The following is a 27,931-nucleotide window of genomic DNA, read 5'->3' on the forward strand; positions in this document are numbered from 1 at the left end:
GGAGGATGAAGAAGGAGGTGACAAGTCGAGGGCTCAAGATTTCCAGGATCCAAAAAACGTCGTCAACGTCATCTTCGGCGGAGACGGTGGATTCCCCTCCAAGCACGCGCAGAAGCTAACCCTGTGCGAAATACTCTCTGTGGAGCCAGCCACGATAAGGCCACTGAGATAAAGCAAGGTCCCGATCTCCTTTTTCAAGGATGATCAATGGACCAGCTTCTCCGAGCCGGCAAAATTCCCGCTCGTCTTAGACCCTGTCGTGGCGGGCTCACAGCTCACTCGAGTACTCATTGACGGCGGGAAATCTCAACCTTCTCTTTGCGAGTACTCTCAAGAAGATGGGACTGGACATCTCAAAGATGCTCACTCCCAGCAAAGCCCCCTTCTACAGCATTGTCCCGGGCAATGGGGCTACACCACTCGGGTCCGTGGTCTTGCCAGTCACCTTCGGGACAAAAGACAACTACCGCACCAAGTACATCAAGTTCGAGGTGGCGAATTTCGACTCATCTTACTATGCTATCCTTGCAGGCCAGCACTAGCCAAATTCATGGCCGTGCCTCATTATGTCTACCTGTTACTCAAGATGCCAGGCAAGATAGGAGTACTCACACTGCATGGCGACCTGAACAAGTTGTACGGCTGCGACCAAGAGGCGATCGAGTACGCCACTACGTCATGCATGCCAGAACCGTTTGCAAAAGTACTCGCGGCCGCGTTGAAGCTGACCAACATAGAGATGGAGATCACCAACCAACGGCCAAGCCAGTCGAGGGTTAAACCTAACCCCAACGACGTTGGCATCAAGACCATCCAGCTGCAAGAAGGCGACCCGTCCAAGATTGTTTTGATTGGAGGCGGCTTAGGTGACAAATAGGAAAGCGCGCTTGTCAGCTTCCTGAGGGCCAACCGTGATATATTCGCGTGGAAACCAGCAGATACGCTAGGGGTGCCCAAGGAGTTGATCAAGCATTGCTTGAAAGTCAATCATAAAGCCACTCCAAAGAAGCAATGACTGCGACACTTCGCCCCCAACAAGAGGGAGGCCATCAAGAAAGAATTAGCAAAACTACTCGCAGCTGATTTTATTAAGGAAGTATACCACCCCGAGTGGTTAGCTAATCCTGTACTTGTACTAAAAAAGAATAACAATGAATGGAGGATGTGTGTGGATTATACCGATCTCAATAGACACTGCCCGAAGGACCCTTTCGCGCTCCCACGCATCAACCAAGTCATCGACTCCAGGGCTGGCTGCATTATGCTCTCGTTCCTCGACTGCTACTTTGGCTATCATTAGATAGCTCTCAAGGAGGAAGATCAGATTAAAACGGAGTTCATCACCCCCTTTGGAACATATGCTTATACTACAATGTCTTTTGGGTTGAAGAACGCAGGAGCCACATATCAACGGACCATCCAACTATACCTTGCGGATCAACTACACCGCAATGTTGAAGCTTACGTGGATGATGTGGTCATCAAGACCAGACCCCACGACAAGTTCATCACTGATCTTGAGGAGACTTTCAACAGCTTGGACGGTTTCGATGAAAGCTCAACCCAACAAAGTGTATCTTTGGCATCCTCAAGTCAAACTACTCGGATTCATTGTTAGCCACCGCGGGATCAAAGCAAAACTAGAGAAGATCAACGCCATTATAGCCATGGATGCACCAAAGATGATCAAGGACGTCCAGAAACTCACTGGCTGCATGGTAGCTTTGAACCGATTCATCTCCCGACTTGGAGAAAGGGGACTACCCTTCTTCAAGTTGCACAAGCACCATGACAAGTCCAAGAGGACTAAGGAGGCAAACTAGGCACCTCAAGACCTCAAACATCACTTGCAGTCGCCATCCATCCTGACAGCTCCCCAACCAGGCAAGAACTTTCTGCTCTATATCGCCGCGACTACTCACATTGTTAGCACGGCAATCGTGGTGGAACAACAAAAAGAAGGCCACGCCTTTGGGGTGAAGCGACCAGTTTACTTCATCAGTGAAGTCCTTTTCGAATCTAAGGTTCGTTACCCGACGGTTCAAAAAATTCTTTACGGTATCCTCATCACTTTCAGGAAGCTTCGCCACTACTTTGATGCATACAATATCCTGGTGGTCTCGGACTTCCCATTGGCGGATATACTCCACAATCGGGACGCCACCAGGCGCATCTCCAAGTGAGCGGTTAAGCTAGGAGCCCTTACACTCGACTTCAAGCCCCGGACAGCCATCAAGTCGCAAGCACTAGTCGATTTCATGGTGGAGCGGCGAGAAAACCAAGTGGAAGCCCCAACTAACCAGCCAGAGCATTGGTCATGTACTTCGATGGCTCACTCAAGCTCGGTGGCGGTGGTGCGGGAGTACTTTTCATCAGCCCGAGAGGAGAACAGCTCAAGTACATGTTTCAAATACTATTCGAGGTTTCCAACAACGAGGCCGAGTACAAGGCATTGTTGCACGGTCTATGCTTGGCAATCTCCCTAGGCATCAAGCGACTACTAGACTATGGCGACTCCTTGCTGGTAGTTCAACAAGTTAATAAGGAGTGGGACATCAACAAGGACACCATGGATGCCTATGTCATGGAAATACACAAGCTCGAGAAAAAGTTCTCGGGGCTGGAAATTCACCATGTGGTCGGCGACAACAATGTGGGCGCGGACGTGCTCTCCAAACTAGGTTCTGATCGTGCTAACGTCCCACCAGGAGTATTCGTTCACGAGTTGCTCACCCTTCCATCAGGGCACCAGACTCAAGTTCCATCGTTCAGGGTCCCAAGAAACCCGATCGAGAGGCCTTGATGATCGAGGTCGACTGGAGGGTGGCCTTCATCAACTACCTCTAGGAGCACAAACTACCCCCCGACGTCAATCCAAAAACCGTTGAAACTACTCGCATCCTACGGCGTAGCAAAGGGTATGTTCTAGTTGGAGGCAATCTCTATAAGCGTGGATCAGCTTCAGGCATACTCATGAAGTGTGTCAGCATGGAGGAAGGCAAAGAAATACTCCAAGAGATTCACGAAGGCGTGTACGGGAACCACGTTTCTTCTCGCACACTAGTCGGCAAGGCATTTTCCTCTGGTTTCCACTGGCCGACTGCTTTGGCAAACGCTGAAGCACTCGTTCGCCGGTGTACCAACTGCCAATTCTTTGGCAAACAGCCCCATGTTCCGGCTCATAATCTTATCACTATACCACCTTCATGGCCGTTTGCATGCTGGGGCTTGGACATGATTGGGCCCTTCACAACTGCGCTAGGAGGTTTCACACACGTATTGGTGGCCATCGACAAGTTTACAAAGTGGATTGAGTACAAACTAATTGCAACACTCACTGCTGATCGAGTGGTTACTTTCATCTGCGACATCTTACACCGCTTTGGCTTCCCTAATACTATTATCACATATTTGGGATCTAATTTCCACTCGCATGAGTTCTGGGATTTCTATGAACGCAGATCCATTGAAGTCAAATATGTATCGGTGGCTCATCCGCGGGCCAATGGCTAGGTTGAGCGCGCCAATAGCTTGATTCTTGATGGACTGAAGAAAAGACTTTATGATGAGAACAACAAAAAGGTTGACAAATGGATCAACGAGATCTCATCAGTAGCCTAGGGGCTTTGCACACAACCAAGCAAAGCCACATGCCAGTCACCTTTCTTTCTCATATACGGGTCTGAAGCCATATTAACAGCTGATGTGATATGGAAGTCTACACGACTGGAGATGTTTGAAGAAGGGGAGGCTGACAGTGCAAGATATCTTGAACTTGATTCAACTGAGGAAATCCGATACAATGCATTGATACAGTCGGCCCGCTACCTACAAGGAGTTCGTCGTTACCACAACAGGAACGTTCAACCACTCTCTTTCAATGTTGGAGATATGGTTCTTCAACGAATCCAGAATGATATAGGGCTTCACAAGCTTAACTCGCGATGGGAAAAACCTTTCATTGTGCACAACGTCACAGGCCCTGGATCTTATCGATTACAGTACCCGAATGGCCAGGAGGTGCCAAACTCATGGAATATTGAACATCTACATCGGTTTCATCCTTAATCATCTGGGGACATCTTCTGTTGGTGCCTAGAGTTTAATTCTACCGGTACAACTTCATTTTACCGGTTTACGACTGGTACTACGCGCAAGTTTACTGGAGGGGCCTCGCTCCCATACTCCCAGTACCTAATTACTAGTTTCCGACTAGTTCCTCGGATTACTGAAGGGGCCTTGTGCTCATACTTCTAATACGATGCTGTTTTACCAGTTTATTGCTGGTACTACGCGCAAGTTGGCTGACGGGGCCTCGCTCCCTTATTTTCCAGAAATATATTACTTGTTTTCAACTCGTACACTATGTTATTGAAGGGGCCCTGCTCCCATGATAAGAACTTTACTTGTTTACAACTGGTTCCACACCTGTTCGACTATTTCGACTACTTGTCTTCACTACAATCCTAGTCGGGATAGATTTCGACCAGATGGGTATTACGCTCTCAGCGGTTTGAACCTGTCTAAAATCTTATGTTTCTTTGCACCTTCGAGTTCCTGATCTCGGTGACACCCTACCTACAAACTCACCACCTCGGGGGTATCCCTCAGTGGGCATGGTGGTAAAACACCGACGGACACCGATGGAACTTCCGCTAACTGAGGATCCTCTACAGGGACACAAGGCGTTGTACCGGAGTTATCTGCCACAATCCGACATCCCCCGACCGTACCACCTTCTCCCCAGCATCGCAGGTGAAGCAAAAAAGGCTCAATCGACTTGACCGTTGGCTCTTGGTTGTGCAACGGAGACGTATTTCACTTCGATGCACGCATTTTTATAGAACTCCCAGAACTGGTTAGCTGTGAAGTTTGATCCCAGATCCGTGATGATGGTGTTCGGGAAGCCAAAGCGATGCAGAATGTCAAAGATGAAATCAACGACTCTGTCTGGTGTGAGCTTGGTTATCGGCTTGTACTCGAGCCACTTGGTAAACTTGTCGATTGCTACCAATGTGTGGGTAAAACCACCTGGTGCCGTTGTAAATGGCCCAATCATATCAAGGCTCCAGCAGGCAAACGGTCAGGATGGCGGTATGGTGATAAGATTGTGGGCTGAGACATGAGATTGCTTGCTAAAGAATTGGCAGTTTTGGCATCTCCACACCAGGTCTTCAGCGTCTGACACTGTGGTGGGCCACCAAGAACCAGCTCTATATGCTTTCCCAACTAGTGTTCTTGAAGCTGCGTGGTTGCCGTATACTCCCTCATGTATCTCCCGCAGTATGTCATAGCCGTCTTCAGCCGTAACGCATTTCATGAGTACACCTGATTGTGCGCCATGCTGTTAGAGTTTATTGTCGACTAGGATAAAACCTATGCTTCTGCGCATGACACGAGCTGCTGCTGTGCTTTTTGCGCACATCCCCGCTGGTAGTCTTTGGTCCCGGATGAAGTCGATGTAAGTTTCTCTCCAGTTCTCCCCGAGCATCATAACCTCCCGATCGGGCTTATGAGGGTCAGTATCAGTGGTTATTTGAGATGAGGACTTGATGGATGGTTGCTTCAGCTCCTGGACAAAAACTCCCGCTGGGACTTGTGCACGGGTGGATCCTAGCTTGGATAGTATATCTGCGCTGGTATTGTGTTCCCGTATCACGTGATGAACCTCCAGTCTGGAAAATTTATTTTTCAGCTTGCACACTTCTTGTACGTAGGCGTCCATTATCTTCTTGTTGCAGTCCCACTCTTTGTTGACTTGCTGAACGACCAAAAGTGAATCGCCGTATACAAGTAGTCGCTTGATGCCTAGTGATATCGCCAAACATAGCCCGTGAAGCAAGGCTTCATACTCGGCTTCGTTATTGGATACCTCCCAAAGGATCTGGAGGACATACTTCAGTTGTTCCCCTTTCAGAGAGATAAATAGGACTCCCACACCTCCGCCATCGAGCTTAAGAGATCCATTGAAATACATGGTCCACTGCTCTGGCTTTTCGACTGGAGTTGGAATTTGGTTCTCTCTTCATTCGGCCATAAAATCGACTAGAGCTTGAGACTTAATTGCAGTGCGTGGCTTAAATCGATTGACAGAGCCCCCAGTTCCACTGCCTAGTTTGATATACGTCCTGTGGCATCCTAATTGTGTAGAATATCCGCCAATGGAAAATCCGTAATCACAGTGATCTTGTACTCGTCGAAATATTGGCGTAGCTTTCTTGATGTGATCAATATTGCATATATGAGTTTCTGAACTGCCGGGTATCGTACCTTAGATTCGGAGAGTACCTCGCTGACGAAGTACACGGGCCTCTGCACTCCAAATGCATGGCCCTCCTCGCTGCACTCGACGATGATGGCACTGCTGATGACATGAGTTGTCGCCGGAATATAGAGTAGTAGATCTTCTCCCAGCAGTGGTGCTGTGAGGACCGGGGGTGACTGTAGGTGTTGTTTCAGATCCTGCAGGGCCCGCTCGGCCTCTTCCGTCCACTGGAACTTGTCTTGGCGCTTCAGGAGTTTGAAGAAGGGTAGTCCCCTCTCCCCGAGTCGGGAGATGAACCTGTTCAGGACTGCCATACATCCTGTTAGTTTCTGCACATCTTTGATTGTGGTCAAAGCCTCCATGTCAGTGATGGCCGTGATCTTTTCAGGATTGGCTTCAATTCCCCGGTTGCTGACAATGAACCCGAGCAATTTCCCTGATGGTACTCCGAATATGTACTTTGTTGGGTTGAGCTTCCATCGGAACTTTCGCAAGCTGTTGAACGTTTCTTTCAAGTTTGCAATCAGTTCCTCGGGACTCCTGGTCTTGATGACCATGTCATCCACGTAGGTCTCAACATTCTGATGCAGCTGATCGGCGAAGCACATTTGAATTGCGCGTTGATAGGTTGCACCTGCGTTTTTCAATCCAAACGACATAGTTTTGTAGGCATATATCCCGAACAGGGTGATAAACATGGTCTTTATTTGATCTTCTCCCTTGAGCCTGATCTGGTGGTACCCCGAATAACAGTCAAGGAAACAGAGGAGTACACAATCCGCCGTCGAGTCGACGACTTGATCAATGCGCGGTAGCCCGAAGTGGTCCTTTGGGCAATGCTTGTTGAGATCGGTGTAGTCAACGCACATTCTCCATTCATTGTGCTTTTTCTTTACAACGATGGGATTAGCTACCCACTCTGGATGGATTACTTCTTTAATGAAGCTAGCCGCGAGGAGTTTAGCTATTTACCTTTTGATTGCCTCTCATTTGTCTTGAGCAAACCTTCTAAGGCATTGCTTTTTGGGCACAGCTTATGCGTGTACATTTAGGCTATGCTCGATCAGTTCCTTGGGCACCCCTGGCATATCCGCTGGTTTCCACGCGAATATGTCTCGGTTAGCCCGGAGGAAACTGACGAGCGCGATTTCCTATTTCTCACCTAAACCTGCGCCGATGACAGCGGTCTTAGATGAGTCGCCCTCCTGGAGCTGGATGGTCTTGAGGACCACATCGTCGGTCGACTGGATGCTCGACTTGCTTGCCTTCCTCGTTGGGATTTCCAGCCCGGCTTGGGAGAGTTGTTGCACGGCCGTGAGTACTTCTCCTGAAGCATCTGGCACACACGTAGTCGAAGCGTACTGGATGGCTTCCTGGTTGCAGTCATACGACTTCTTCAAGTCGCCTCGGAGAGTGAGTACCCCACTTCGTCCTGGCATCTTGAGAAATAGATAAACATAGTGCGGCACTGCCATGAATTTGGCCAGTGCCGGCCTGCCTAGAATGGCATGATATGAAGATTCGAAGTTGGCAACTTCGAATTTGATGAACTCGGTACGGTAGTTCTCCCTCGTTCTGAAGGTGACTGGAAGGACCACCGTGCCAACTGGATGCGCTGCGTTGCCTGGGACAATGCCGTAGAAGGGAGACTTGCTTGGGATGAGCATGTCCGTTAAGTCTAAGCTCATCTTTCTCAACGTGCTGGCGAAGATGAGGTTGAGACCGCTTCCGCCGTCGATGAGTACTCTGGTGAGCTTGACTTCTGCCACCACCGAGTCCAGGACTAGGGGGAATTTTCCAGGCTCCGAGAAGCTGGTCCATTGATCGTCTTGTGAGAACAAGATGGGGACCTCCGACCATCAGAGTGGTCTTGGTACCGCCGGCTCGACTGACATGATTTCTCGGAGTAGTAGTTTCTGTTCCCTCCTAGAACTGAACACTTTGTCACCTCCGAAGATGATGATGATGGTTTTCAAGGCATCTTGGAACTTCGTGTTGTCCGATTTGTCCCCTTGGTCGTCCTCTTCGGGCTCTTTATCCGTTGACTTGTTCTTTGCATTGCTGGGATTGCTGAATGTCCTCCAGAGGTTATAGCAATCGATTGCCGCATGATTGGCACCTGGATGCCATGGGAATTTCTTCTGCAAGAGTTTTTCGAATTGCTCCTGCGTTGTTGTCCTTCTACCTCGCGGAGGACGATCCACAGCCACGATGAGGTCATCTGGCTTGCACTTTCGGGATAAACTTGAGTAGTCCCGCTGGCTCTTATCGGTACGGTTGTCATTGGTGCGCTTCGAGTTGTTGTCGTTGCACCTCGGGAACCGTTCACGCATCTTCTCCTCTTGCTCGGACCAATTGTGCATCATGTCACAAAGTCCCGCAACAGTTTTTGGTCTGTTCCACCCAAAGTCTCTATAGATGCCTGGGTCAGTGAGGCCATTGTAGAAGCAGTCGATGATGTCCTCTTCCGAGATGTTCGCAATGGTGGCTCGTACATCGAAGAAACGGCGTGTGTATAACCGTAGGAGCTCGTTGCATTCCTGTTTACACTGAGCAAGGTCATGGCGAGTACCTGCGCGGGTGATCGCCCCCTGGAAGTTGTCGATGAAGACTTTCTTGAGCCCGTCCTAGGAGTCGATCGAGTTGTTGCTGAGGCTCTCCAGCTCATGTGAGCGGTGCAGGGTCCAAAGCCATCGGGAAATAGACGACCTTGGTGGTGTTGGAGCCTCCTGCGACTTCTATGGCGGTAGAGTAACCTCGTAGCCATTGCTGAGGAGCTTGTTTGCCGTCGTACTTGGTGATCCCAATTGGCTTCAAGCTCTCAGGGTACTTGTAACTGTTGAACCATGCTGTGAATGCTGGAAAGCGATCACTGCAGTCGGTACCCTCTGGATCGGCTACTTCACGCTCTCTGCATCTGGAATCAATTATAGATCGCGCATCACGTCTTTCATTGATTTTCTGGAGCAGGTCTTCTTGAGGATTCCGATGGTTGGGATGATTAGGTTGTCGTGGGTTGCCTCCTGGAGGTGGCTGCTGCCTCCCGCCAGTGGCCTGACTTCCACAAGCGTTGTCGTTGTTATTGCTTCGTTGATGTCGAGGACGGTCGCCTACTGTTCGACTGTTAGCCTGGCCGCGGCTTTCACCCATGTGTTCTTCTCCGATGGCTGACACCGGGTTTTGTTGATCGAGCTGGATCCATGCTCTCTGCGCGTAGCGAAGTGCTTGGCGCAGGTTTGGATCGTTGCTGCATTCGAGTATGGCGGTTATCCGGGCGATGTTAGCCACGGGGGTTCTGAAGCCCCGCTCGCTCACGACGGCGAATTCGGCGTCCAGTTCATGATGCATAGATCGTATGCGCTCATTGACCCTCCTTCGCCGGGCTGCGCGGGCTCTGTTCCTGGCCCTTCGTGCCTCACGCTTGGTGTCGTTTTTGTCGCCGACGTTGGTTGTGGCCTCATCTTCGGATATCATGTCAAGTGTTTCGTTGGGTGAGATGCCATCATCCTCCCCCTCTTCTACCATCAACACTTGGCGTGATATGAGTTCGTCGGAGCTCGCTTCGACTAGCTCGATCGATTCTTCTGCCGTGGTGGCTAATGGCTTGCCCTCCTGAAAAGGCAAGGGCTTGAGGTGTGACACGAGTCGGTCTTCACCTTCGAGTAGATCGGAGAGTTTCATGCCCTTCCAATGCACGAAACGACCTTCTGGGGTGGAGGTGATCATCAGACCATTGTCACCAAGGCAACCCGTAGCCCCCGGAAGTGCCGTGGCTTCGGGTTTCCCGATTTGGAGTAAAAAGTCCAAGTCCTTTTCAATGCGGAGAGGGACTCGGAGTTGTTGGCCTCCTGAGGTTCAGTGGCCGAATTGCGTGGACCGAGTCGTGATCGGCTATGCAAGTCCTCAGATTGGAGCGAGTCCAATCCGGGCGTGGTCGTTGCAGCACAGGGTGAAGTCGCGTTGAAAACGAACTCCTCCTCGATCTTCCTTGCAGAGCCATGGGTCAACAAGTCGTTGAGATTGTCGACAAACTCGTCGAGCTCGCTGCGAAAACTTGCTGCGAGAGTTTTCGGCTTCATGACGTCGAATCGATGGAAATCGCCCGCGCCATCTGCGATGCAGACCCATGAGCCGAAAACGAGAGTCATGCCCTCGGGGAGCATGGCACTGGTGAACTTGAATGATGCCATCGAGTTCGCCGGTGGATCTTCGATGTGCCCCCCCTACCTGGTGCGGCAGCTGTCGGTGTTTTACCGCCTGTCCACCGAGGGGTATACCCGAGGTGGTGAGTTTTAGGTAGGGTGTCACCGAGATCAGGAACTCGAAGGTGCAAGCAACATAAGGTTTAGACAGGTTCGGACCGCGATGTGCGTAATACCCTACATCATGTTTGGTGATTTGTATTGCCTTGGGTATTGATGTGTTTTTAGGGGGTCCCTGCCCGCCCTTATATATATATCCGAGAGGACAGGGTTACATGAATCCTAATCCGACACTAGCTTAGGAATCTTACCTGAGTACAATTCAAGTCGCTTCTTTCTGTATCGACTAGTTCTACTTCGCATGCGAGTAGAATACAGCACATATAAGGTATAGGACATGTCCTATCCCCTACTACTGTATGAACTACGTTATGTACACAGTCCCGTAGTCTCGGATCCGACAACAGGGAGGGCAGGCAGTCAGGGCCCGTTGGAGCTTGGGCTTGCACGGCGCCTCCCAGAGGGGCGGCCGAATCTTGGGCTCGCGCAGCACCAACACGAGTGGCGGTCAGAGCTTGAGTCTGGCGCGTGGAGGGTGGCCAGAGCTCGGCATTGGCATGCAAGGGCCGGTTGGATCTCGGGTTCGCGCAGCGCCGGCGGGAGGGGCAGCTAGATCTCGGGCTCACGCGATGCCGGCGGGAGCGGCAGTCGGAGCTCGAGCCTAGTGCACGGAGGGTGGCCAATGCTCGGCTCGCGTGGCGTCGGCAAGCGGGGGCCGGCCGCGGCATAGGCAGGAGCGGCGGCTGGAGCCCTCGTCTAGGAGGGAGAAAGAAGTGGTGGTTGGGTGGAATCCACGCACGGAGGGCTCCCTAGATATCTCCGGATCTGAGGGTGGACAAGGAAATTTGGAGATCTTATTACTTTAGGCTAAGTAGAGGTTCTGCTGGAATTAATCTTTTTGACGTCACTCTCCAGATTTAGAGTAAGGGATTTAATTGAATCTGCTAGGGTTGCTGTTAAACACCCTGTCCACGGGCTCCATTCTGACCCCTTCGCGGTCACTCACTCATCCAGACGACCGACTACACGTGACACCCACCCGCTTCCACCAGAATGGCTGAAACGCCCACGGTGTCCGCGGTTCTGGAACACCACCGCGAAAGCGAGGAATAACGAAGCAAGCACGGCACCCCGAAGGAAATGGCCACGCGGCCCCTCGCCTCCGCGCTCACCCTCTCCAAAACCCCACGCGCCCCCTCCTCCGGCTCCCACCACTCCCCACCTGCCCTCGTCCGCCGCCTCCAAACCCTAACCCGCGCGCTCGCGTCCTCGTCTCCCCAAGCCATGGCGTCGCCTCCCGCCCCCAAGAAGGCAAGCTCCACTCTCTCTTCTCTCCGTACCTCCTTTGCCCCGCAACGCGTTCTGACTGGTGGCGGGGGGAACGGTCGGATTGCTCGCAGGTGCTGGTCCCCATCGCGAACGGGACTGAGCCGATGGAGGCGGTCATCACCATCGACGTGCTCCGGCGCGCCGGGGCCGACGTCGCCGTCGCATCCGTCGAGCCGGGGTCCGCGACCATCGCGGCGGCGTGGGGCGTCAAGCTCGCCGCCGACGCGCTCCTCGCTGACATCGCCGACGCCGAATTCGACCTCATCTCTCTCCCCGTGAGTCACCTCTCGCTTTCCCTATGCCCGTTGTGGATGGTCCCTCTTATGTTTTGTTCTTTGCAAAATGGAAGTGAATCGGAGGCGGTTGTGCTGGGTTGGGGCATTTTTATTTTTTTCCCCGTATGATGCAAACGAAACTACCGTCAATTCGATAAGGAGGAAATTGAATTGAGTAGGTTGTGGGTTCAGACCATGTGTGTATAACTGTATACGCAGAACAACAGCTGAACAGAGCATAACTGGACGTAGCTGTTTTTAGATAAAATCTGCTCCCTTCGTTTTTAGATATAGGACGTTTGGGGCAAGCTAATTAGTTCAATTTTTGAACGAAATTGTCCTAAATGTCATATATATTAGCACAGAGGGAGTACTAATTAAACATGGACACACTGAAATTCTGTTATTGTTCTTGCCGTAACTAGCTAAAAGAGGGATTCTTCAGTATTTGCTGCCTACTTTAAGACGTGTATTCAATCTGATTCTCTTTTATGGATCTCCTGTGAATATGTATTTTGAGAACAGCATGCCAACTTTTGTAATTGCTGTCGTAAGTTTGTTGTTATTGGGTATATTATTTGTTATATAGGTCACTTGTGCTCTGCTCTAAAAAATTGAACAGCCTGATAATACCTTTATTTACTGCCACATGTAATGGGTTGTGTACCTGTGGGTGAAATATGTGACAATGTGACAAGTTCGCTAGGCTAAACTGGATGAGTAGTGTGGAAGTAGTGAAATAGACCTCCTAGGATGGAAATGGTGAAGATTGGTACCAGATGATCTGCATCTTCTGAAAACAATAAGATGAGTAAATCTGATAAATACCAGATTCTAATATAGCGATAAAAGTATTATCCTTATTTCAGAGGGTAGGGAGACATGGAGTATATCTTGCAACAAAAAGATGTATTTATTAATTGTCGCATCATATTTTACTGTGGTAGTTGGTCTGGTTTACGAGATGATATCCGATTAACTAAGATCCATGACTTATCTTATGTATAATGAAAAGACTGTCTCTAGAACAATCTATATTTTGGTTGAAGCAGAACATGTTCTGTCTTCTATCATTTTTCAATCGTCATGCACGGTACCTACAGATTTTCTGTTGTATATATATGCAACGACCTGGCATCATGCTTGACATTTATATTATGCTTGACATTTATATTATATCTCTCTCTTCCTGCAATTAAAGCTGTTGATATAAATGGAACTTTTCCAATTAAGTGCTTGCTTGTACAGGGACTACTTGGATCCAAGCCCATAATATAAATGAAATCCTAGAAATTTGTATAGCCCTCTCATCCAAACACTATAATATAACCTTTGGAGCTATTTGGGGTGTATTTATGCAGGGAGGGATGCCTGGGGCTTCCACTTTAAGAGACTGCAAACTTTTGGAGAATGTGGTTAGAAAACATGTAGAGAAGGGCAAGCTTTATGCTGCGATATGTGCTGCACCAGCTGTGGCTCTAGGAGCTTGGGGTTTGCTCAATGGCTTAAAGGTAATCTTTTCAATTTTCATCCCTTTTTCAGTATTGTGGTGTAGTGTGTCAACACCTTCTATTTGGTTAAAGCTTATTCTAACTTTTTCGACAGGCAACATGTTACCCTTCATTCATGGATAAACTTCCTTCAGAGGTGCATGCTGTGGAATCAAGGGTGCAGATTGATGGGAAGTGTGTGACCAGCCGTGGGCCAGGAACGGCCATGGAGTATTCTGTTGTTTTGGTTGAGCAACTATATGGGAAGGAAAAGGCTGAAGAAGTTGCTGGTCCGATGGTAGGAATTGCTTTCAACACTGCATATATTTGCTGGGACTTTGTTATCTTTGCTGTCAATTGCATAGATTTTACATTGCTGAAAAATTTACATTTTCATTGTACTGTACTAGGCATTTTACAGTGCTCTATTGTTTCCTTACAAAAGTATTTCATTTTGTTTGCTTTTAGAATCATGCTGCTTAGTTTTATCTTATTTTTCTCAATCAAATATTCAGGATGAATCTTCTTTCATGGATTTACATTTCACAGTTAACACACCATTGTCAGTATTATTTGATATCATGGGATGGGTTGTGATTTAACATAAAATTTTTCTTATTGTTTTTTGAGAACCAAGGAGCTTCCGTTAATTGACAGCACTTACACCACATCTTATTACAAGAGACCTGCTTCACACACTTTTGCACCACCCTTTTACGAAATCGACTAGTAAAAAGGAAATTAAATTCAGTAAACCTCCTGCTAAGCTCCTTCATATCCTTGGGAATAGGAGGCAGTTCAGAATGTTGGCCCCTCCATGTATAGATGGCCATACGGGCGGCCCAGCCCGACACGGCATGAGCCAGATGTGGCACGACCTGATTAGGCACAGCCCGTTTAGGCACGGGAGCTAAACGGGCCGTGCCGTGCCAGCCCACGGGTTGACCCTGTGGCCTAGGCACGGCACGAGGCAGCCTTAGCCATGCCGTTTAGCAGCTGCATGCCTGGAACATTGCTTGGCGTGGAGGGATGAGCGGGTGCCGGCCGTGCCGCTGCGCGGGGTGAGGAGGTGCAGCGAGCACCGGCCGTGCCGCCACGTGCGAAGCGGAGGAGCGGTGGCCGTTGGTCGCGCGGCCGTGTGCGGAGGGAAAGAGGGCCGCTAGCCGCGCCACCATGCAGGGAGAGGTGGAGAGGCGAGCGACGCCGGCTGGCCGCGCTGCCATGTCGGGAGGTGAGGGTGGAGAAGTAGCCGAGCCGAGGGAAGGGTTGAGCGCCGTCCGCGCCGGGAGAGGAGAGGCGGGAGGAGGGGTGAGGCGGGTGCCGGTTGCCTCGGTCTGAGGGTGTGGCGGCTGGGATGAGGGATTTGGGAATGCGAGGAGTTGGGGTTTTCAGGTTAAAATTGCTATATATATTTGGGCCGGGGTGAGGCATGAGCTAATCGGGCCATGCTGGGCTGGCACGACGTGCCCGAGGAGCGCCCCAGGCATGGCCCGACAACTTTGTCGTGCTGGCCCGGCACGACTAGACTCGTGCCATGCCTGGGCCGGGCCAAAATCCCGTGCCTTGGGCTGGCCCACAGGCCGCGGGCCGATTGGCCAACTATACCTCCAGGTTTCCCCATGGATCGATCAACACCTGTCATTCTTGTACTTCTATACCATCTTGCATAAGCCCCTCGGAAATTCTCCATACTGTTAGATTTTTGCTAAACTATGTAAAATTCTGTGGAGACTTATTGCCATTTTGAGGATAGGGAACTCAACATCCTAGCTGAAATTGGTTGCTAATGCTAGAGAGCTAGAGAGGTTAGTAAATGCTATGTTTTGTGTTTGTTATTGTTATAAGTAGCACTTATATTGAATAATAGCCTCATGGGGGCAATATCTAGGAGTACATGAGAGGGAAAATGGTAATATGTGAAGGACTCAAGTACCCTGTCTATTATACCCTTAACATTTATGATAACCTATCCCAACTTGCTTGGGACTAAAAGGTTTTGTTAGTGGTGGTGGTATGTTTGTTTATGACTTCCCTTCATATTTTGAGTTCTGTTTTAACTTGATGTCATCATATTTTTGATGCAATGGTTGTTCTGTTAAGATTTGGCATGTCTCTTTCCTTTCATTTTTCTTTTTGGCTATTGTTGCTGCTGTTGTTTACTATTCGACTAAGTGATTACATCCTTTCAGGTTATGCGTCCTCAGCATGGTGTTGAATTCTCTATGAAAGAGCTGAATTCAATTAGTTGGAATGTTGGTGAAACACCTAATGTAAGCATTGTTAGTGATGCCCTATTTCTTTAAGTTGGCATTCATTTGCTTGTGTTTCATGCCATGTGCAGTTTTGTGATTCCTAGTGAAACCAGATAACTAATATAAGTAGTCAGTAACTTGCTTTTCCTTCGAGAAAATCTTTTTCACATATATATTATGATATGGAGGGAAGCAGGGGCTTTTAGAGGATCTGGATTAAGTACCCAGTGATTGCATATTCATGATATTGGGCATTATTAAAGATTAGTACAAAAAGATTATATCACAGTAGCCACCTCCAGCAATTGAAGTTCTGTAAATTACTATGATCCCTTCATTTAATTTGTTGAGTTCTGTTGATTTGGACTTTATTTTTGGTCCTCTACAAGTCATTGGTACATTGTTATCAATACTTCGCTCTTTCTATATATCAGGAAAGGTTCATTTACAGCTATCTACATGTGTTTATTGTTACATCGTGTCATTGTTATTTATCTGTATTCTGTCCAAATAACCCCATGAATGTTTTTTCGTAAGTGAAAGTGACATCTACTGTCTTCTTGTGGCATTGCAACTCATGTGCATGTCCATACCGTTTTCTTTTTGAAAAAAAATGCAAAAAGCACCCTTGATTCTAACCCCATTGCAAGCTTGCACCTTAATGGTGTTATCGACAGCAGTTCTCTGAATTAGCATGATGTCACAGTGTACTAGGATACTTGCTTGGAAATTGTAGGCAGAGCAGCACATTGGGAAGAGTAGGTAACTGGCTTTCAGAGTGGTTTTGCAATATTCTCGTTTTCTTTTTTTGTGCTCTATACAATCACAAACTCTTTAATTCCATATGGTTTTGACTTTATGCTGTCTCTGAACTATTCGCGTCGGCCATTTGTTTTGTTACGTTATACTTGTGATAAATATCAGAATATAGCAAAAATAATAATGTTTTCTGTTCATTTATGAATCTTATTGTGTTTTATTCATGGTACCAATAAAGAAATAGAGAAATAAAATCCATCAAATATCTAGAAATGAAATAGGTCAAATATCAATAAGTTTCACACACTTTCCACATTGACAGGCATTTTGTTATTAGAGCTAGTAGTCTTCTTTCTATGCAGAAGACACATAGCTTACACTCAACTTTGTTGCTTGTGTGCTTGTACTTCGCCATTGGCTGTTCCATTGGAACTGAGTTAAAATATATGGTTCTGTATTTCACAGTTAAGTTTTTTGGTGATTGCCTATGCAGATTCTTGTACCAATTGCTAATGGGACAGAGGAGATGGAGGCAACTATGATCATTGACATTCTGCGCAGGGCGAAAGCAAATGTTGTGGTTGCCTCGTTGGAAGACAAGTTGGAGATTGTTGCATCCCGGAAAGTTAAGATGGTTGCTGATGTGCTGTTGGATGATGCTCTTAAGCAGCAATATGATCTCATTCTGCTACCTGTAAGTTGGATGGATCAATTTTCCCTGAACAAGTAGCATATAACTCCCAAAATCTTCTGACCTTCAAATAATTTTTGATAGGGTGGTCTTGGTGGTGCTGAAGCTTATGCAAAATCTGATACATTGATGGGTCTGATCAAGAAGCAAGCTGAGGCAAACAAATTGTATGGCGCTATATGTGCCTCTCCTGCGATTGCACTTGAACCACATGGCCTCCTAAAGGTATAGTACGAGACAAACACATGGCCTACCATCCTAGAAGAGAAAACATGCAGAAATATTTTTGGCACTTAACACTTCTTGATTACTATGCCAGGGAAAGAAGGCTACATCGTATCCTGCTATGTGGAACAAACTTGCAGACCAAAGCGAGTGCAAGAACAGAGTTCTTGTCGACAGCAACCTGATCACAAGCCAAGGTCCAGGCACTTCAATGGAATTCTCGCTTGCCATTGTGGAGAAACTCTTTGGCCGCGAGAGGGCCCTTGAGCTTGCCAAAACCATGGTTTTTGTTTGAGTTCAGTTACTTCAGTTGGTATGTATTAGGTTCCTGGAGTACGAACTTTTTGTGAATATGAGGCATGGTATGTTTTCCCCTTGTGTTGAATGTACTTTAGTGCCCTTTTTAGCTACAATAACGTGACACCTTGTAATGAGTTTAATATGCAATAAAGTTGAGGCAAACATACTTTGTATGAAAATGTTTTTGCTACTCAGTCTGCTTACTTCAAGTCTGTCTGCAGTGAACTGTGAACTGGGTGTATCGGTGAGGGCTGAGGATGCAGACATTCTGATGCGTACTTGATGTAGGTGCTTGTTGTTCTGTATGGTTAACATTGTATACTACTTGGTTAGCTTTATATGGTTCTGATGAGCTGGCTGACTTCCTTGCTACAATAATCAGTAGCTAAGTAACCTCAGTTGTGTTGAATATCCTGTACCGCCCTTAGACGACTTTCTAGACCAAAGCCTGGGTATTTTTCATCCCCTTCAAACATAGGTAATATTGAACCTGAACAGAACTATGATTAAACTTGCAGCTGAATGGCCGGTTTTCATTCATAGAAAGAATAAGAACTTTATAATCTCAATCAATATAGTTTTAACTGATTACAGTAAGAAGAGGCTGCACATGCCCCAAGTTTCCACTTATTTACATCACCGTGCACTTACCCCTGATCACCTATCACCCAGGTAAGAATGATCACCTAACTGGAGTTACCAATAAATAAATGAATCAATGATATGTACACATAAATTCGCATCAGCAAAGGCCTAACCCGCAGTTGGGCAAGGCAAAGAGAATAAAGCCTCCATCAGAAAGGGATGCCAGCGCCCAAGCAAGCGACGCAGACCACCCCCTTCCCCTCCGCCGGCTCCTCGTCACATAATTCTCAGAACCCATCTGTTTTCTTCTTCGTTCTTCCTCTTTGGTAAGAAACCAAGGAATAAAGTTGCCGCGCGCGCCAGAAAATGGCCTCGTATTTACACGCTGTTGCCGTCCTCAAGATAGTGCCTTCCACATCGCCCCCTCCCAGCTTTTCCTCTGCTCAATGGCAAAAGAGGAACCCTCATTAGCTTGTAGTTCAGTAGTCGTATATATGCAATGCAAGTGTGCAAAAAATAATAAAGATTGGTTGCCCTATGGTGTGATGTTACAACATATGAGCCGCCCCTTTTCTTTGTGAATGAGCATATGTTTTTGGGGTGTCCCATGGGTGAGGCATGTGAAAAGGTGCTAGCAAAAGAGGCCTTTCTTGCTTGATTGTTGGGGCTTGGTGATATAAAGCTGCAGATTAAAGGAGGTTGGGCAAGGGCAATGCAATGTTGTGTCATGCAAGGTCATATGAATATGGCGGGAGGGGCCACGGCTATACCTTGGAATGGTCCATCTCCCCTTTGGTCTTGGAGAGGCTTTTGGTCCACAAAAGCAAGGCCATTTTGCTGGCCTTGCAGTCGGCCGGCGTTGGGTGCCTTTTGCTATCACAAGAGCAAAGCTTGGGTGATAAGCAGGATGGCCAGAGATGTGACGAGACACAGGCCGGCAAAGTCCTTCCTTACATCCTGGGTGACAAATAGACGACGTATTGTTAGATATGTAGCAAAAGCAGTATATAATGTTAGAAAGAATGAATCTAAATCTTTTTTTAGACAAATAAATATGGTAAATCTTTCATTGCTTCTCTTTATTATTACTGGAATCTACAGAGAAGCACTTCCACTATCAAACTCCAGGGTGCTAAATTGACCAATGAAGAATAATGCCTCCTATCTTTTGTGGGGGAAAAAATCATCGCTACTTTCGGTTATTTCCAATAGTTGATCATCAACCATCATTTTGCTCCACTACAGCATATCTTTCGCCGGAAGAATCCCATTGACACCTAACGCCGATTGCTCAATCATGAAAGTTTGGCCCTCAAGACAGTAACCGTGCGAAAAGCGCACACTACGGAATTATTCTTGTGTGCGCAAATGCGCAAGGAATATATAGAAATCTTTGCTAGCTCCTCCATGCTCACATTTTAAATAGAACACACGGCCTTACAAATTTGACTCGTGCAAGCTAGGTCACATTGCAATCCCCCTCCCCCAAGTTCCAAGAAGATATGGTGTGAACTCGACCATGTGTAAACGGCCATTTTTTCCCTGTCATTGGATATGGTATCTTTGTAAGCTATGCCACTTTTGTGCCCTTTTTTTCCTCATGATGGAGCAATCTGTTGATGGTCCTTGCAGGTTCTTGATACCATGCGTGCACTTTGAGTGATAACAGGGGGAGGGAATAACTGTGCGGCAAGGTCAATGGTAAACTGCCGCCTAAGACTATCTACGCTGCGTGCTCGCTCTGACTTGTTTCTTTCCATCTTGGATACATATGAAAAGGATCGATCGGTCGATCGGATCGATCAAGTGGTTCATTTCCTGTGGTGTTTGATAGGGACTTCAAGTGACATGCACCGTGTATATATCCATGGACCACTTTGGATTGTGTTGGGGCTCTGATGTTGCAGAAAACAATTCCAGCTTGGACCAACGGTGCTCCACATGTGTAGTGCACCCATGTGGTCGATCTCTTGGGTGACGTTTTTCGGTGGAGGATGCTAATCTTAAAAGGAAACATCACTGTGAGTGATCTGGCCGAAAAGGAAGTGGCCCTGTTGTGTAGTACCACCGCACATTTCTGAGAACGCTTAGCTTTCATGCAAACATTGACTGCTGCTAAGGTCGTACTGTCGTAGTTGTCAAATTCTCTTACGTCCTTTATTTTGATCTTGATTAATAAGCTTGATTATTGCACTCCTCTTGTCAGTAGAGTTTCTGTTTTTACAAATTTATTTGCTTAAGATCCTATAATTTGTGATTCTGCTACTTGAAGACTTCTAATGTGATTTACAATCTGCAATCCTGACAACATCTGTACTCCTAATTCTACTTCACAATTAATTTACGTATGATTTGTAACATACTAGATAGCTCCTAAAATGTCGGTATTGCCTAGCATTCCTTGCATACCTTCACTGTCGTTTCTCGTGAAATGGTAAACCTAGAGCTCGAATAATTTTGAGTTTTGAATGTAAATTTTCCTTGCATTGCAATCAGAAATTCAGAATAGAACTACTATTAGAATGAAGAAAACACTTGTGGGGTAGTACTTACCCTCCTGCTGGCCGGCGACGTGGCGAGGGAGAGGGACGCCGCCGACATGGTCGCCTGCTGGTTGAGGCCGACGTTGTAAACCATGCTCATGTCCGGCTGGTACAGCCCGTAGTTCCTCTCGGAGGTCGGCCCGGGCTTCATGTCCTCGTTGAAGAGCGCGAAGAGGTAGACCTCGAGCCGGAGCTTTGGCCGCAGCGGCGTGCCCTCGCCGCTGATTTGCCGCATGAGCAGGTTGCGGTTGTACTGGCGGGCGTTCTCGACGGTGGCGCCGGCCTCGTTGGCGTCGCCCTTGGACGGCCACCCGGTCTCGGAGACGTGCACGGGGACGTTGCCGTAGCCCAGCCGCGCCGCCGCGAAGGTCACCGCGTCCACCTGCGCGTACAGCATGCTCGTGTACTGCAGGTGCGTGTAGGGGTCCACGGCGCCGACGTGGCTAGGGTTGGACAGTGCGTAGTCAAGGGACACCCTGCAGGAACGTCGTGACATCGTCGTACATGTCAGCAAGCAAACATGTCAAATGTACAATGTATCAAAGGAATTCAAGTCAAATTTGCATTGAGCTGGAGTAAACTTATCCAGAAGAGAAAAGATGAGGAGAGTAAAAAGTGGAAGCAGAAGGGATTCGCACTTTGTTGGGTCATCCTTGTAGGCGAAATAGGGGTAGGCATTAATCCAGAAGGGCGCGCTGGTGTCGACGAGGAACCGCAGCAGCTGCGCCATGTAGGGGGCGGCGGCCTGCGTGAAGACCCCCTGCGACGGCGGGTACGAGGTGGAGAGCACGGCGAGGGAGTTGGCGGTGGACACGCGCACGTACGCGTCCATGCCCAGCTGCGCCAGCGCCGCGTGCAGGTTGCGCATAGCGGGCACGAGACTGGCCTTGAGCTGCTCGTCGTCGCCCGTGAACACCTCGTTGCCCACGGCGATGCCCGTGACGCGCGTGGCCGGGAAGTAGGGGCGCACGCCGGCGGTGAGCCATTGCAGCGCCTGGGACGCGCTGGCGGCCATGCCCGGAACCAGGTCGTCGGGGACCGTGACGATGAGCTCGATGCCCGTGCCCGCGAACGCTGACAGCACCTGCGGGTTCACGTCGTAGATGCGCACCTTGCCGATCCGCAGCGAGGAGAGCAGCTGCACCACCTGCGGCGGCGGCGGCAGGTTGTTCCCCACCTGCCCGTAGTTGATGCCCAGCGCCGCCGCCTGCCGCAGCACGCCGACCTCTGCACGCATTCCAATCGAGCATACCAAATTAAGCCTCTCTCCTTCTATAACCTATATTATCAGCACTAGGCAGACAATGCTGTTTCGGAATCGGAATCGCGACGGGATTCAGAACGCAGCAGAATATGCACAGTACCTGAAAATAGAAAGACGCAGAGGATGGCGCAGATCACAAGCCTCGGTGATTTCGACAACAATGCAGCTGCCATTGTTGTGAGACGAAGCTGGGCGTGATCGAGTGGGCAGAGGAGGGAAGGGGGAGGGAGGATGGCAGGAGGGTGCCGGGTACTTATAGGCGGGCAAAGTGCAGAGGAAGGCTTGCGGAAATACAGCTAGGCTGGGAGGAGGTAGGTGAGGGGTTGGGTTAAGCTAATTGGGCGATAATTCTTTTCTTTACGTGGGTGAGGGCCTTGCCGGGATGGGAGCCGATGAGCTAGCCGAGTTTTGGTGGAGGCAGAGGCTTTGGACTGGGGATTGTGTTGGGTTGCCTCTGCCGTCTTCCTCGGTTCCGTCGTTGCCGTGCTTATTTGTGGTTGCCCTTTGGAGCAAGGAAAATGGCGGATGCCCTTGGGGAACAAGTTCACCGGCTGGGACATGTGTGAAAGCAGCCGAGCTATCATTTGCAGGAGGTTCTGTGGTGACATCCTGAGGGAATCTTCAATAAGTTTTTCTTTAATGTTTTCATGTAACGAAGCCCACCGAAAGAGAACGCCGGAGCGGTTATAGGAATTTTCTAGCAGCAACCTGGAAAGTCATGGGAAAAAATATTTTATTATAAAATAGAAGGACTCCACAATATAACCAAACATCAGACATTTCGGATGAATTAATTAGTTTGTCCCCTAATTAAGCTTCCTTGAAGCCGCCGGAGGGTACCCCAGCCTCTTATCCTCTAATTAATTAGTTTGTCCAACAATGGAAAAAGTATTATGCAACTGGTGTGATTTTTGTATCAGGTAAATCATCCGGTGTAAATTAAAATTGACAACAATTTTAAAGGGATATTTGGGTTGACTTTCAATAGTAATTTTATTCAACTTCAACATTATAGACTTATTAGTAAAATTGCCATAATTAATTCGCTGACTATATATACATAAATGCCGATTTTCAGACAGTTCCCCTTTCATGCAACAAGCCACCAAGGCCACACCCAAGCTGACATCCCTCCACTGCGGGGAGCACTCTAGTTCTTCAATTCCCTTGCCTTTCTATTTTCCCCCCTGGTCCCAACTCGAAGAGCCTGTCCACTTTTTAACCATGAATTGAAAGTTGCGCCGACTAAGCCCTTTGCATCCGCAGCACATCGACAAGAAAAGTGTGCTCGCTACATGCTCCTCTGCTACGCGTAGCCAGGCAGCCCGTTTCCTTAGCCTGCTTTGCCTGGATTGTATACTCGCCGTGCAACGCAATGTGCTCCGCATCTGCGGCTACACTCTAAGCTCACTGATGATCATCATGATGCTACTGGTTTCCCTTTACCCTTTGAGCCTCCTCCCGGTCTTTTCAATAACGCCCTGTTGTTGTCCTACCTGGTTACACATCCATGGACCAGCTGGTTCATCAAATTCGTAATAACGTCTGCTTCATGTCAGGAGAAGTACATGGACTTTTTTCCCCCAAACAGTAGAAGTACATGGATTATTCATCCATTGTTCTTGCACCCTTCCTCTCGCAGACTAAGCACAAATACAACTTGAATGTCTCGGAGTCATTAAATCTGTTAAACTAAAGAGGGTGGATTCCGTCAAGGTCACTAATTTGCTCGTCATGGTATCTTGCAGAGTAAAGGTCCTTGCGAGCATGGTAGGGATTTCACCAGATGAGTTCTGAGTCTTGCAGGATTCAGTTAAAAATTTGGATGTCGCGAGCAGGGAATATCTTTTTCACCATTATGCGTAGTGAGATTGTTACTCTCCTCGCCCCAAGTTATTAGTCATTTTGGCTTTTCTAGGGAATATCTAGGTACCTAAATATAATATCTATCTAGATGTATAACAAAAACGATACATCTAGAAAAAATAAAATGATTTATAATTCGGGACGAATGGAGTAGATTGGAATTTTGACCAGGTGCTGCAAAAATGGTAGTGCATTAGTACAGCTTCCTTTGCTACTTATGAGCAGGGGGGTCGTTCACCGTGGTTAGTGGTAGTCACATGATGCAGACACAGGGCTTACGTGTTTATGTTGGTGGTTAGTATAGTAGTTTTCAATTACCAGGAGCATTCCAGGACGTGATTACTGAAGTAAACTTTGACACGACTGCACAGCCTAGGTTCTGCTTTTATAGACTCCATAGCAAGAAAGGATGCATCTGTTAACCACATGACTAGCTAATTGCGCACCTTTTTGCCGTTGGAATTGGACTAGACCACGTAGTCAGAAAAGCGATTATTTGTAGACCAGGGTTATCTTCTACTTGATTCTTATTTTATTTTTCTCCTCAGCACTAATTGGTAGCCACCCGCTCAGCATCAACGGCAGCAGCAGTTTCCTAAATGACCCCGTGTATTTGCAGTCGTTCAACAAGGTTTTTCCAACTCAGCCACAGGGAAAATGTGTGGAAAGGAGTGGCAACCATATGCTAAGACCCAAAGGGCACTTGCGTCTAGCTTTGCCTTTGCACGTAAGTGCAATGTACTAATCCGCCTTTTGGTGGGGGCAACAGATGCTTCTCGGGATATTTTGATTTGGTTATCATTCTTGTCTTGTCAATTTCCACGGCTGTGTCCAAAGGTCAGATTTAGTTTTATCATTGCTGTTATATCTACATACAGTAATAGTACCATTTGTGGTTGATGACTACCCTTAGTAACTAATAAATTTCTCTAACATAATCTAAATTACTAGGCTATATACCAAAAAAGAATGTATGTATATGTAGCATATAATAGTTATAATAATTATCGCTGAAAATATTGTAGTTCTATTTTCATACAAACGCCACATTTGTTCTCTTGTTCTGACTTGGTGTCCGGTTCCATATACTTTCCTATAGCCTGGAGGCCAGGCACCATGAAGGGATGTAGGACATCTTCTTGGGTCTTGAAAGGACTTTCCTCTATTGGTAGATAGATATTTTGTAGTAGCATTCCCTTTCTCCTTTCTTCTAATTCAGATATGCGAGTCTCATTAAAATACGGCAGTTGGGCCCTTACACTATTCTCAATATAGTATTGTAATCTGGCTGATTCTACTATACTTCGTCAACAGCCCTAACTTCCCTCTGGTAGGAGCGTGCGCGGGATGTCAACTAGGAGAACTCTTATGCCACGGTGCTGGTTAGTGGGAGGTCGACTGCGGAGGTTGTAGCCGAAGAAGGTACATGAACGAGGGGTCAAATATCACCGGTGACCCATGGCTGCTAGCGTAGGAGAGGTGGCCAGCGTATAGAGGGAGGAGGAGGGTGTGCGGCGAGGGAGAGGGTCACAGTTGGAAGTAGGTCAAACATGACCTAAAAAATATCATACTACAACATGGATTATTGGAATTATGTGATAAATTACCAGCCATATTTAATTAGTAAAATATTCTTACGTTCAGCCCTCTCCTTCCCTTTAGTTAATAATATAAATGATTGCAGTAGGGGTCTCTCTTACTTGTACTGTTTCCGTTAACATAAGATGCGTTGTGATGCGATGTTGTGACTATACCAATATAGATCCCTGTGCTGGATGCATGCTGCGTGGTACATGTTATAATTGCTTTCCTTCATACTTCCACTTTGCAATAGTTTGCTCCAATCCATATTGTCAACGTATCTATATTGCTTTTTGCTTCGTTCTAAGAGATAAGATCGATAGGCTTCTAAAGTGTTTCGCACTGTTCCATGCATGTTCATGCATGCCGATGACCAAAGAAATTTCTAGGAATTTCATCACAAGTGGAGCAAACAGTCCATAACTATGTGCAAGATCTTGCAAAAGTAACTATAAGATTAGTGACACGAGTGTTGAAAAATATATAAGAAAATTATGGTGGTGACATCGGCAGGGGACGAAGACTTTCGCAGCCGAATTGCATCATCTCTTTTGCCTGATGATCAAGACTGCACTAGCATTGCCGATCTTTTGACGGATATAGAAAACAAAGTGATCGATCAGTTGATACCTATCCAAAGCTAGTATTTCTGTGCTTTTATGATTAGCGAGTGTAAGCAAGCATGGCCTCAGCCTCCATGTCCATTACTGCAACTGCGAGTAGAAGGTTGATCGAGACACATCGACGACCCTGTCCTGCTAGCTGCCTCTGTCGACTTTAATTTGTCAATCTCTAATGAACTGTGTAGATTTCATGATCATCATTAGATGATAAGCTGACTAGGATGGCACCTAAAATTGACAGCTGTGGTTTTTTTACACCTAAAGGAAGACAGATGATGGATCATGTTTCAATCTTTAGTTGATAGTATCTGATTTGTTTGAAAGAGGATCAGAGATACTTAGGGGACAAGTATTGCAAAATTGTGCACTTAACAAAACCAGATATTTCTAGTAACTTTGATAAGTATCTTTCTACTGGTCAATGATTCGACGGCTGATCATGTTGCAATCGTCTACCTGCCTTACATTGTTCGGTCAAATGAAATTGAGGATTACCTTGAACTTAGGAACGAAAATCTTACTCAACCTTTTGTGTAAGTTTATGAAAAATAATTAAAAATGGACGGATTTCAGAATTTGTCTTACATTAAAAATATAAACCAGACTATTTGGGTCCGTTTTAAAAGTACTAGTGACACCTACAAGGTACCAGCTGTTTTGATTTCACTGGTAGTGAAACATGAGCAGCAGCTATAGCAGCGCCCAAGCTGCACCAATGACTCTTGTTCTTGACCCTGAGCTGAAGTTTGCAAGGGGAATTAAGATAATAGAGCAGTGCATAATAATGTCATGAACAGCCCAAGATACAGTCACTGTTTTTTTTAGAAGTTACATTTCACACTCAGTATTGCGCAGTGCCTTTATATATCCATATATAAAAGGGCAAACCACACGTAAACAGCTTATTTTGAAACCTTTTGCAACACAGAGATAAACTAAAAAGCTTCTGCACTTCCTGGTTAGAGCATGACCACGTTCCCGTGATCTCTATGTCCCCCTTTCTGTCTTGTGTTCTTGTGATATATGTATACTTGTTTAATGCAGCGATTTCTTTCGGGTACTTATTATTTAATCGATCACTTTGTGCTGCAAAAGACTCACCTTTGCAACTGATGATCATGCGCATGGTCCAGTGAGATGTGCATCGCATCTTGCGAAGACGTAAAGATTCATCATTCATAGATGCTAGATGCTTCATTAGGAGGAATTTTACTGATTAGATTCTTTAGGGCATGGCTTCTTTCCATATTAAAAATGTTTAGGACAACTATGTGCACGAGGCGCCCATGATCGCAGGGTATTTAGGGGTACGGTTAGTTCATAAAGGAAACTTCTCTTAAGGCTTAAGCCAAGAAATATATAAGAGAGCTAAGATCTGCCAGCTCGATCAAGAGCTCACCTGAATATAACAATCGAAAGATCCTATGTACATTATCTTATTCATGAAAAATCAATCATGTACATTATATTATTCAAATCGAGCTTGGGCAGACATTTGCATACACATAGAGTTGAAAGTTGGCCCAAACTGATAGAATGTTATTTTATCAATAGGCATCCGTTTTCTTTCCTATGAAGCCGTTCCACACCGTTCAAACACACCTTTATAATCTTTGGCATC

The 27,931-nt window shown here is 47.1% G+C and overlaps 2 protein-coding genes across 2 annotated transcripts; one reads left to right on the forward strand and one right to left on the reverse strand.

Moving 5' to 3' along the window:
• The first annotated feature begins 11,613 nt into the window (after positions 1–11,613).
• On the forward strand, positions 11,614–18,027 carry LOC112889273 (protein DJ-1 homolog B). Its single transcript, XM_025955827.1, has 8 exons — positions 11,614–11,838; positions 11,928–12,131; positions 13,493–13,642; positions 13,737–13,919; positions 15,811–15,891; positions 17,126–17,326; positions 17,408–17,548; positions 17,643–18,027. The coding sequence occupies exons 1-8, from the start codon at positions 11,668–11,670 to the stop codon at positions 17,841–17,843; spliced, it is 1,332 nt and encodes a 443-aa protein (XP_025811612.1). The 5' UTR covers positions 11,614–11,667; the 3' UTR covers positions 17,844–18,027.
• A 361-nt stretch (positions 18,028–18,388) lies between these two features.
• LOC112889274 (glucan endo-1,3-beta-glucosidase 14) lies at positions 18,389–22,504 on the reverse strand. Its single transcript, XM_025955828.1, has 5 exons — positions 22,341–22,504; positions 21,615–22,203; positions 20,987–21,452; positions 19,204–19,390; positions 18,389–18,872 (listed from the first exon to the last, which is right to left on the reverse strand). Exons 1-4 carry the CDS (start codon positions 22,411–22,413, stop codon positions 19,310–19,312), a joined length of 1,209 nt encoding a protein of 402 aa, XP_025811613.1. The 5' UTR covers positions 22,414–22,504; the 3' UTR covers positions 18,389–18,872; positions 19,204–19,309.
• Between the last annotated feature and the right edge of the window lie 5,427 nt (positions 22,505–27,931).

The sequence above is a fragment of the Panicum hallii genome, chromosome 4, assembly GCF_002211085.1.
Source record: "Panicum hallii strain FIL2 chromosome 4, PHallii_v3.1, whole genome shotgun sequence".
Taxonomy (NCBI): domain Eukaryota; kingdom Viridiplantae; phylum Streptophyta; class Magnoliopsida; order Poales; family Poaceae; genus Panicum; species Panicum hallii.